The 11,826-nt window shown below is 45.1% G+C and overlaps 1 protein-coding gene across 1 annotated transcript; it reads right to left on the bottom strand.

Annotated features, from left to right (window-relative positions):
* Positions 1-1,048: 1,048 nt before the first annotated feature.
* Positions 1,049-6,716, bottom strand: tent5aa (terminal nucleotidyltransferase 5Aa). Its single transcript, XM_048531438.2, has one exon. The coding sequence runs from the start codon at positions 6,430-6,432 to the stop codon at positions 5,251-5,253; it is 1,182 nt and encodes a 393-aa protein (XP_048387395.1). The 5' UTR covers positions 6,433-6,716; the 3' UTR covers positions 1,049-5,250.
* Between the last annotated feature and the right edge of the window lie 5,110 nt (positions 6,717-11,826).

Raw genomic sequence — 11,826 nt, forward strand, 5'->3', positions numbered from 1 at the left:
AAAAAAAAATTCAGGTAGAATCTCATGTTCATTTGCCAATCCTAAAAAAAATCATAGATATAATCACATTACATGCAGCATTAAATGTGCTGCATGGCTAAAACTGAAATGGTCAGCATTCCCCTTGATCACATTCAGAAGTGTGTGAAATACACACTTATGCCTTACTTAGCTTTTGAATTGTACAGGTGATCTTCTTCAATCCTGAAATAAACTAGGATCAGCTATTTTTGTAAAGTCATTGCCATTCCACACCTTCCTTAAAACTAAGTTTTGACTACTCCTGCTTAAAATCACTTGAATAGTTGCAAAATGAAGTAATAAATTTGTTAATCGGTTGCAGGAGAGTTGGTCAAATTGGTTGTTTTCTAAAATCTCATTCTAGGGCATCAGTTAAGTATTATTTTTAATGCCACCAAGAAGCACAGACCAATGCTTGTCGTCACAGTTACGACAAAGTCAAAATACAACAGGCCACAGAAAACACTGACGTGCCCTTGAAAACATTCAAAAGGCAGGGGTTCTGTGAAAGCAAGTTTTCTTAAAGCAGAAAAGGATATCTAATTCAACAATTTCCCATTTTTGGAAGCCTATAATGCAAACAATTCAAAACGCAAGCGTATCCGTAATTCCAAGTGAGAAAGAGATCCTTTATCACACCCACCACACAAAAAAAAACACAGGCTACTATAACCATCTTCCCTGTTATTTATAATGTAGCAATTTTGGTAATCAACCATGAGCATAGTTATCCTCACCCATTCCCCTGTCACCCCACCCACTGAAGGGCAAGCAAAAGGTTAATGTGCTAAAATCGAATGTTATTCAAGCCAAGAACTCCTGGCAACAATTTTCATTTATTTTGAACTACTTGAACTAGCTCCACTTGGCTGGTATGGCTGCATTTTCCAAGATGCAGTCAGAACTTGCTGAATGCTCAGCTTCTGTGAAAGTGCTCTGTTTAGATTTCAGCAATGTTTAGACATTAGAAAGCAACGGTTAGCCCTTTTATTCAAAAAGACACATTAAAGACACTTAGACGCACATCAATAGAAAAAAATAACTTCCTTTTATTTACCAAAAAAACAAAAAATCCAAATATTGGATTGTGTAAACAAAATTCACAATCTGTTCCCTTTGTGACTAACACAGATGCTTACGTCTTCAAAGTCTAGGTTCCATCAGCTTCTTGATTTCCTCTTTGACAGAGCCCCCAGTCACACAGTCCAGCAGACAAATCCAAGTCACAGTTTGCTGTAACAGGAAGCCTCTCAGAAGCCAAACATACGTGCGCCAGTTGAAGAAAAAGTAAATGCACAGAGCCTTCCTCGTATTCCAAGGCATACAGCAAGCCACCCAACCTGCTGGGGAATCTTGGGGATATTCAAATGTTCTTTTTGCCCACAAGTACATATGATTCTTTTTCCTTAAGGGGGGGGGGGGGGTGAGGAGTTGGGGTGGGATTGCAGAACATTCAAATGCAACAAAAAATCTCACAAGGTGATTACAGACTTAAAAAACCTTAAACCTTAGACATTGCAAGTTGCAGTACATTTTACTTCAGAATTTCAGCTGGCGTACTTTGTTTCAACTTGGAATAACAGCTCCCCCCACCAATTAGTGGCAAAAGCAACTAAGGCGGGGGGTGGAGCGTGTACACACGTGTGTGTTGAGGGTGGGGGGGCTGAAAATGAGAAAAAGTACATACATTTCTAAACAATTCAATCACTTGTTGACAGTATTCAGCATAAGTTGAAAAGGGGATTTTAAAAATAAACAAACAGCAGCTAATCCAACTGTCAAAAAGATTTATCAACATGAAAGATTTTGGTAAAACGCACCATTTAACTATTCATGCTTGGATGGTCACTTAAAAAGCAAGCCTCCCACACCACTCTGGTTGTTAAAAGGGCCACGGCAGCTGAAATTCCATTCAATATTGTAAAAAAAAGTTGGTAATTTCAGCCTGTCGTGTTGCTACACGTGTTACAATTGTGTTGCTACATGTGCTATTAACTGGAATTCGTGCAAATTCTTCATCCCTTTGCTCCCCCTCCTCCTTACCAGTTCTCAACCAAATCAGAAAAACACATTGAGGCTTCATAGTTTGCAGCCTCTACTACCAATTTCCACTTAACAATTTGGCAGAGTAGTTTTAAGCTATCTCAATATTAGCTGCAACACTGCTTTTTAAACTCTTTCTTTACCAGTTTGATATCGTGGCAGTGATACGTTTTGGAACCAGTTTAGGTCTCCTAAATCTTTTGCTTTCCCACTCCCAATCCCAATGCTTGAAAGAGAGTTATCTAATGTTGTGGTTTTACAGACTTGCTCTTTACAAGCGATGTCTACAAGCCTCCCACAGTAGTGTTGATCCTAATAAAGGATGACTCACTGCTGAAGAATGGCTTCCATGGGAACTCCAAATAACTGATAAGAATGAATGTACCACATCACCAGCTGATCCTATCTCCCCAATCCTTCTCTACATGCTTTAGTTCAAAGGCAAACAGGCAGCTGCGAGGTGTACAGTGATTCTGACAGATATGTGCTACTTCTGATTTGCATCTACTGCTACCGACTGAGGAAACAAATCTTTCCTTTGCATGATCAATCACTGGGGTAATACACTGAACAAACAGCAAGATACATGCCATTCAATGTCGGGCAAAGAAGGTATTTCCCCACCTCCCTCAAGTAAACAATGTGCTGTATTTCAAGCAGTTTGTCAGGTCCTGTAGAATGTATAAGTGACGTGCAACAGTAAACACAAGTTCTTGATAAAGCAAACAAAGGGCACGGTTGAGTTCATTCTGTTGCACATTTTTAAGCCTACCTCTCTCAATAGAATGTGCTTATTTCCAAGTAACAGACGATGATTGTTTTCAAAATTAACTGAACATTTTTTTTAAAAAATGTGCATTCAAAAACCAGTACAACTCTTTCCCCACTGCAAATTGGGCAAGACTTCTCCTAGCTCCTGATTGTAAGAGCTCAGAATGCAAAGTTCTTCTCCCCCTCCTGGCTCAAAACTCTTACAATTTTCAAACATGTTATAGGAATGTTTTAATGGATCCAGGTATAATAAACTTTGGCCAAAATGCACACCAATAAAGAGCAAATTTGGAACACATGGTAAACTAGAATTGGAGATTAAAGTATTTTAAAGAGATTAAAGGACAGGCACAATCTCCTGCTGGCAGTCACTTAAACAGTTCATTCATCAATTTACCATAAACTTCAATCTCCATTTTTAAGCATATTTCTGAACTGGAGAACAGTGATAGAGGTGGGGGTAATGGTAATACCTGGACATACCATGTTTTGGTTGCAGTGTTTAAAAAAAAAACTACATGCCTATGCAAAATGACAGCTGTTGTTGTCATGGGTCAAATAACTGATAGCAGACCCTTCCCTCAGTATACAACAGGCAGGTCCCCCCACCCCCCTCCCACCAATATGCCTAATCAGAATCCAGATTGAATTGTCACTTTCCGATTCAACTTCCATTGGCTTGTGCTCAAGTATTTCCCCGACCTTTTTAGGTTAGTCAGGTGTCAAACACTTCATTTGGTTTGCAGCCCTAAATCAGGGGTTTTTTTTGGTGATTTTGTTCCTCAAAATTGTCATATAAAGTAAAGTAATCACGTGATCTTATCATAAACTAGATTAAGAATAACACATTTGGATATGATTAATGAAGTGCTGGGACAGCCAACCTGATCATACACAAGCCCAGTTATGAGCAACTCAGGTGTATCCCATCCTCATTTCTAGGAGGATTCAATTGGATTACTTATCTGACTTCACAATTAGGTTGGTGTTATAAGCAAACTACAAGATTTCACAGTTCTCTCTCACCTGTATATATCCCCAGACATCCAACTGTGCTTTATTTAGTTCATAAACTCAAACGCAACTGTGGCACATGACATATTATACCTTTTCTGAGTGAGGAAACAAAGTGCCAAGGAACCTCTTATTATAAACTGGAAAATATAAAGTACTTTGTTTAAACACTTACCTAAGTGCTACACTGTCCAAGACAATACATACTTTTAAACTATCACATAAACAGCAACTTTTTTCTGAAGTACAAGTATTTTCCAAGAAAATAGGGAATTTAGTAATTCGTGCAAGAACACGTTCTTTTTGTCCCTGATAAAGAAAAATGTGGATTAAGCCACAAGATTTGAATACAGTATCTCCATTCCCATTCGTATAGATAATAGGCACTTTTGATTCATGTTCATGTAGACAAATATAAATTAGCCACATCTGTTCTTGTCCATGGGTTTTTTTTGTTGATATACTGTACATATATAAAACGAAAAATATCTTTGGTCCTTGAACATTATATTAGCCAAGCGTTCTGCACACTTTCACGTCCAAAATAAAAGTGAAGTGTACGCTCTCTGAAACCAGGAGCCGCGGATAGCACAATAGCGACTTCTGTCGTCATCTGATAATAATCCTGCATCCTGCGTCTGGAGCAAAACCATTAGAGTTTAGAAAGCACTCAAAAAAAAAGCATGCAACTGCGAAGAAGCAGTTTCACTTGGTGTATCATCCCATACATGGCGATCGCAAGCCCCCAAATGCAACCGGTCCCCCACCCTGTTTACAGAAGGCAACACGAGACGGACCTCTAGGTTTCAGCTTCTCTGCTGTATGAATTTATCGGAGAACAGGCAAGGGAAAATCTGAGCCTCTCCTTCACCCCCAAATCAGCATTTTTTGTTAAAAGGGGCTGGTCAGTCCCGACCACAAGAGTGTACGGGTGCTGAATTCCCATGTTGTCATTGTAGGATGACAGCCAGAATGGGAGAGGTAAAGCCAAAGCAAAAAACAATGTTTGTCATTTTGTTTTTTTTTAAAAAGAAGCATTTTAAAGCTGCCATACCCACCTCCTGGCTCGGGGTTAAATCGAATGTGATTTTACTCCCCTTCCCCTCTCTCAAACAGTTTCGATCTGCCTCAACTAGAGGGAAAAAATGCAGGCGAGCTATTTTTTTTTAATTAAAAGTTAAGCTCTGAAGAGTTGAGCAGATCAGCATTGCACTAAACAAGACAGGGCAGGGTCGAACTTTCTAGTGTGTGTGTGTGTGTGTGTGTGTGTATATATAGTGTGTTTCTCCCACCCCGATCCAAACCACAAAGAAAGGTGCTGTGCCCTCCCCATTGCGTTCTCACCCTCTGCTCTTTTTGCCCCTTTTGTCCGTATCACAGCAAAGCCTTCTTGCCTTCCTTTCAGTTGCAGGGCAGCCAGGTGGAGTAGGTGTGCTGCTGGCAGGTAAACACCGGCTGCACATGGGCGATGTAGTAGTTGTTGAAGTTGGCGTCGGTCACGTAAGGAGCCGGCTGGTAGTAGCAGGTCACATTGGCCACATTGGGGATGATGTTCTGCTCAGCCAGGACCCGGAGGGCCAGCATGGTGATGAGGTTCAAGGTCTGCCTCCTCTCGTGTCCCATCAGGCAGACGGTGCTCTCGTTGACCACCCTCTGTAGGGTCATCAGATAGTCATACTTACGGTCCTCCAGGCCCAGGAAGTGGTTCTGCAGGTAGGACTCCAGCTTCCTCTGCTGCTCGCCGATGTCCGAGAAGTCGATGAAGAAGCGGGAGCACATGTACCGCTGCAGCGCCTTCATCTCGCTCTCGGAGGCCGCCCGGAAGCCCCGCACCAGCAGGTTGCAGTACTTGAGGAGGCCGCCGCCGCGGATCTCCTCGGGGTTCCTGGTGGCGATTACTTTGTGCTGCAGATGCTCCAGCGCCTCCTCGAAGTCGCCGTAGACGCTCTCGCCCAGGATGGTGGGGTGGAAGTGCTCGGACATGGGGTGCTCCGAGCACTCATAGAAAAGCAGCAGCGAGTCCAGGTTAATCTGGAAGGCGTCCACGCTGAACTCGAACTGGCGCCGCAGCGAGTCCACGAACTTCAGTTCGACGTTCTTGCCGCTGTTATTTGACAGCGAGATGAGGCTCCAGCGGTCCGAGTCGTTGCAAACTTTCACCATCTTCTGCACATAGGCTTCCTTCAGGGTCAGCGGGGTAATCTTCTCCTTGTTCACGCCCTCGGGCAAAAAATCCAAGAGGCAATCCAGCACCACGTTCTTGACGGTCTGAAACTCCTTGTCCCCGCTCAGGTCAGCCCGGAAGATAAGGTCCAGGTCCTTGTAGCCCAGCCCGCTGCGTTGGTGCAGGACGTGACTAGCCGCCGAGCCGTTCAGCCTCACATCCCGCACCCGGATCCGCTTCTCCTCCAAGCGGCTCCGCACCACCTGCACGATCTGCCGGGGCTTCAGCTCCAGGGTCGGGAAGTTTCCCCGCCCGTGGATCGGGATCGTCTCTGTCAGGATCCTGTCCAGCCGCTGCACTTGCTCCCAGTTCAGAACGTTAAAACTACTGCATTTCGTGTTGGCATTTTCATCAGCCATTGTAATGTGCAGGCTCACTTCGTCAGAGAATGACAGAGAGGGGGAGAGATTTATTTTATTATTTTACAGACGTGATCAATTTCTTATCCTCCTTCTCTCTGCTTTTTTTTAATTCCCTCGTCTGCGCGAGCCGCAAAGCTCTAGCTATCTGCGTATTAACTCTCCCATTAGTTTTTATATGGCTTCTCCGTGCAGTTCCGGTAGTGAGTCACGGACATGGCACGCCTATTATATTTGCATAAATTGCTGAGGCCTGGCGCTCGCTCGCACCTTAAACGACTCAAAATAATGCACATTGCTTAAACTTTTAATATTTTTCTGCCCGTCCCCCACAATCAGTGTTTTCCGGGAATGGAGTGGGCGGGGGGCTAGGGTTTCCAAAATGAAGCTGGTGGCAAGTGAGGATTGAAAGGACCCTCTTCCTTTTCTCGCACCAGCTCCCTCCCCATACCCATTTCTTCCATGAATGTATCAATTCTCAGCAGCTGGAGAGCTGGGTGGGCGGAGACACGCTGATTGACAACTGTACAGGCGAATAGGTAGCTGGCGCCCGCCTAGTAGTGGCTCCGTACGGCCAATCACCGCCGGCTAGGGGCGGGGCTCCTCGCGAGGTGTAATTTACTGTCCCAGGGAAATTCAATGAAAAGTGAAGGCTGCTGTGTGGCTAATGTCAGTGAGGAATTCTATTCCAAACAGCTGCTTGTCATCCTGCACCCCAGCCGACAAACCGGACTTTTAAATATATCACTTATTTAACAACCAACAGGATTTCTCCCCTCAGTGCTGGGAATTCTGGAGTTACCTATAACCTTCGAGCCCGGGGGAACCTGTTGGGTTAGGGCTGCTGACATGAAAGACTTCAAACGCGAGCGATTCATTGTGAAGATTACAGTAATTCATTTCCACTGCACAAGACCCTGTCATTTTACACACCCTGATTTTAATGAGACCCTTGTATTTTCCTAACCAAATGGTGGTCTTTCGAAAGAAATAAGTGAAAAAAACCGGCGAAATGTTAATTGCTGTTGTTAACATAAGTTGCATTTGACACCGCGACTGGATATCTCGACGGTGCAAATGATATTGCGATCGGTAGGGAATAATTTCGCCAGTATTTTCTTGAAGCTCGTTTCGTATTTCCCGTGAAGTCGAAGTCAGCTGTGTGTGCGCGTCATTTTAAATGTAAAACTGCTTGAAGCACTTTGGAATCCTACCAGACACTGAGACCCGGATAAAGTAGATTATCGGAAGTTATGCCTGTTCCGAAGGGATTTGACCAGTTTAAATATATCTCCCACATATCTTATAAATTGCAGCCTGTGTAACCGAACTGCTTTAAAAACCAAGCGAGCAAAAATGTTTAAAAAAAACGTGACTGCACGAATGTTGCAAGTTGTACAGTCTGTCTGGGGCAAGTGTCAGTGTAGCGTGCTAACTGCGCCTCCTGTTGGCAGTACTACAAATAGCGACAGTCCGCAAATTAACAGTAATCATTCCCAATCTCTGTTTTTGTTGTTTCAACGAAAATAGCCGTTGCAGACTGAAATAAACAGTACAAACGACGGTTAGATGAAATATTTCGATGATCCTCATTTGTGGCCTTTCCGGGAGCAGAAGTAACTCTGTTCCCGTTACAATGGGTTTTGTGTCCAACAGCCAAACTCATGCAATGTAAAACGAGTTGCGGAAAGCAGTAAACGGATTTGTTAGAAACATAGTACACTAAATTTTAAGGATATATCAACTTAACACATATCTCTGATTATTTACAATCCTCTAATTGGTAGTTGAGCAGAGCTCCATACCTCGGAAGAGATTGGTAAAGCCCTAATGATCAGGAAGCAGCAGTAGGTCGGAAAGACATAACACAACGTGCCACAATCAAATGCAGACCCATTAATCTTAATCCCATATAAATTAACATAATTCATTATCAGAGGTAATTTTCAGAATAATTCTATATAACAATAACCCGGTTAATATTAATCAGCTTAAATACCGACCAGTCCCCTGACAAGGAACTCGTCCTCACCCTCAACCGCCTAGCCGAACTCATCCTCACCCTCAACAACTTCCACTTCCCACAGACTAAGGGGGTGGCCATCGGCACCCGCATGGGCCCCAGGTATGCCTGCCTCTTTGTAGGTTACGTGGAACAGTCCCTCTTCTGCACCTACACAGGCCCCAAACCCCACCTCTTCCTCTGTTACATTGATGACTGTATCGGTGCCGCCTCTTGCTCCCCAGAGGAGCTCGAACAGTTCATCCACTTCACCAACACCTTCCACCCCAACCTTCAGTTCACCTGGGCCATCTCCAGCACATCCCTCACCTTCCTGGACCTCTCAGTCTCCATCTCAGGCAACCAGCTTGTAACTGATGTCCATTTCAAGCCCACCGACTCCCACAGCTACCTAGAATACACCTCCTCCCACCCACCCTCCTGCAAAAATTCCATCCCCTATTCCCAATTCCTCCACCTCCGCCGCATCTGCTCCCACGATGAGGCATTCCACTCCCGCATATCCCAGATGTCCAAGTTCTTCAAGAACCACAACTTGCCCCCCACAATGGTCGAGAACGCCCTTGATCGCGTCTTCCGCATTTCCCGCAACACATCCCTCACACCCCGCCCCCGCCACAACCACCCAAAGAGGATCCCCCTCATTCTCACACACCACCCCACCAACCTCCAGATACAACGCATCATCCTCCGACACTTCCGCCATCTACAATCCGACCCCCACCACCCAAGACATTTTTCCATCCCCACTCCTGTCTGCTTTCCGGAGAGACAACTCTCTCCGTGACTCCCTTGTTCGCTCCACACTGCCCTCCAACCCCACCACACCCGGCACCTTCCCCTGCAACCGCAGGAAATGCTACACTTGTCCCCACACCTCCTCTCTCACCCCTATCCCTGGCCCCAAGATGACTTTCCACATTAGTCAGAGGTTCACCTGCACATCTGCCAATGTGGTATACTGCATCCACTGTACGTGGTGTGGCTTCCTCTACATTGGGGAAACCAAGCGGAAGCTTGGAGACCGCTTTGCAGAATACCTCCACTCGGTTCGCAATAAACAATTGCACCTCCCAGTTGCAAACCATTTCCACTCCCCCTCCCATTCTTTAGATGACATGTCCATCATGGGCCTCCTGCAGTGCCACAATGATGCCACCCGAAGGTTGCAGGAACAGCAACTCATATTCCGCTTGGGAACCCTGCAGCCCAATGGTATCAATGTGGACTTCACCAGCTTCAAAATCTCCCCTTCCCCCAGCGCATCCCAAAACCAGCCCAGTTTGCCCCCTCCCCCCACTGCACCACACAACCAGCCCAGCTCTTCCCCTCCACCCACTGCATCCCAAAACCAGTCCAACCTGTCTCTGCCTCGCTAACCTGTTCTTCCTCTCACCCATCCCTTCCTCCCACCCCAAGCCGCACCTTCATCTCCTACCTACTAACCTCATCCCACGTCCTTGACCTGTCCGTCTTCCCTGGACTGACCTATCCCCTCCCTACCTCCCCACCTATACTCTCCTCTCCACCTATCTTGTTTTCTCTCCATCTTCGGTCCGCCTCCCCCTCTCTCCTTATTTATTCCAGAACCCTCACCCCATCCCCCTCTCTGATGAAGGATCTAGGCCCGAAACGTCAGCTTTTGTGCTCCTGAGATGCTGCTGGACCTGCTGTGTTCATCCAGCCTCACATTTCATTATCTTGGAATCTCCAGCATCTGCAGTTCCCATTATCACTGATACAAATTATAGGGTGAGTTGTTTTATGAAGGATTGGAGAGGCTATACTTGTATCTGTTGGAAGTTTAGAGATGACTTGTTCGATACACACAAAAAACCTGAAGAGTCTTGACAGGGTGCATGTGGAAAAGATCTTTCCTCCACTGGGTGAATGTAGAATGTAGGGGTTACTGTTTAAAATTACCGGCCACCCATTTAAGATACAAATCAGAAGAATGGAACCCACATTATGGGAGGAATGTGCTCGTGCTGGGGAGAGTGTAGAGGAGATTTACCAGGATGTTGTGGGCTGGAGAATTTCAGTTATGAAAATATACTGGATAGACTAGGGTTGTTTTCTGGAGATTAGAAGAGTTTAGAGGATACATGTTTGAAATGTATAGAGTTATAATGGGCATGGATAAGGTAGGCAGAAAGAAACATTTCCCCTAGGTGGAGGAATCAGTGATCAGGGGACATTAAGTCATAGCACAGAAACAGACCCATCATTTCAATTCATCTGCATCAATCAGACATTCCAATCTGACGTGGTCCTGTTTGCCAGCATTTGACCATATCCCTCTATTCACATACCCATGCAGATGTGTGTTAACTGTTGTAATTGTACCTCCCTCCACCACTTCTTCTGGCAGATCGTTCCATGCAAAACCATCCTCTGCATGAAGAAGTTGCCCCTCGAGTCTTTTTAAATCTTTCTTCTCTCATCTTAAACTTATGCCCCCTTGTTTCGGACTCTGCAGTGCTGGGGAAAAGACCTTGGCTATTCACCTTATCCAGCCCCCTCATGATTCTGTAAGCCTCTATAAAGTCACCCCCTCAGTCTCCAACGCTCCATGCAAAACAGTCCCAGTCTATTCAGCCTCTGCCTACAGCTCAAACCTCCAAACCCAGCAACAGAAGGGCCGAATGGCCTACTCCTGCACCTATTGTCTATTGTCATTCTTATAAATCTTTTTGCAACCTCTCAAGTTTAACAATACCCTTCCAATTATATGGCTGAGGCACATCTGTTTATATAAAATTGGAGATGAGCAATTGTTGGTTGAATTCAAATTTGTGGGCACTTAGGAGCAAGTTCTGAACAAAGTGTGAGCTTATAATCCTTAGCAGAGTTAGAGTAGGAGCAAACGTTTAAGTGAGGAGTTCCTTGGGAACCACTGTTGCAAATACAATTATTCTAATGTACATACATGAAGCGATTGTAGAAATTTAAAAGCAAGGTCTGCCATATGGGTGGCATGGTGGCTCAGTGGTTAGCACTGCAGCCTCACAGTGCCAGAGACCCGGGTTCGGTTCCAGCCTTGGGCAACTGTCTGTGTGGAGTTTGCACTTTCTTCCCGTGTCTGCGTGGGTGTCTGCACTAGGTGCACCAGTTTCCTCCCACAGTCCAAAGATGTGCAGGCCAGGTGGATTGGCCATGATAAATTGCCCATAGTGTCCAGGGGTGTGTGGGTTATAGGGGAATGCATCTGGGTGGAATGCTTCAAGGGGTGGTGTGGACTTGTTGGGCCAAAGGGCCTATTTACACACTGTAGGGAATCTAATCTAATCTAATCTAAACCGGAATTGTACGCAGTATTCCAAATGTGACCTCAGCAATGTCCTCTACAGCCACAGCATGATATCCCAACT

This window comes from Stegostoma tigrinum, chromosome 4, assembly GCF_030684315.1.
Source record: "Stegostoma tigrinum isolate sSteTig4 chromosome 4, sSteTig4.hap1, whole genome shotgun sequence".
Taxonomy (NCBI): Eukaryota; Metazoa; Chordata; class Chondrichthyes; order Orectolobiformes; family Stegostomatidae; genus Stegostoma; species Stegostoma tigrinum.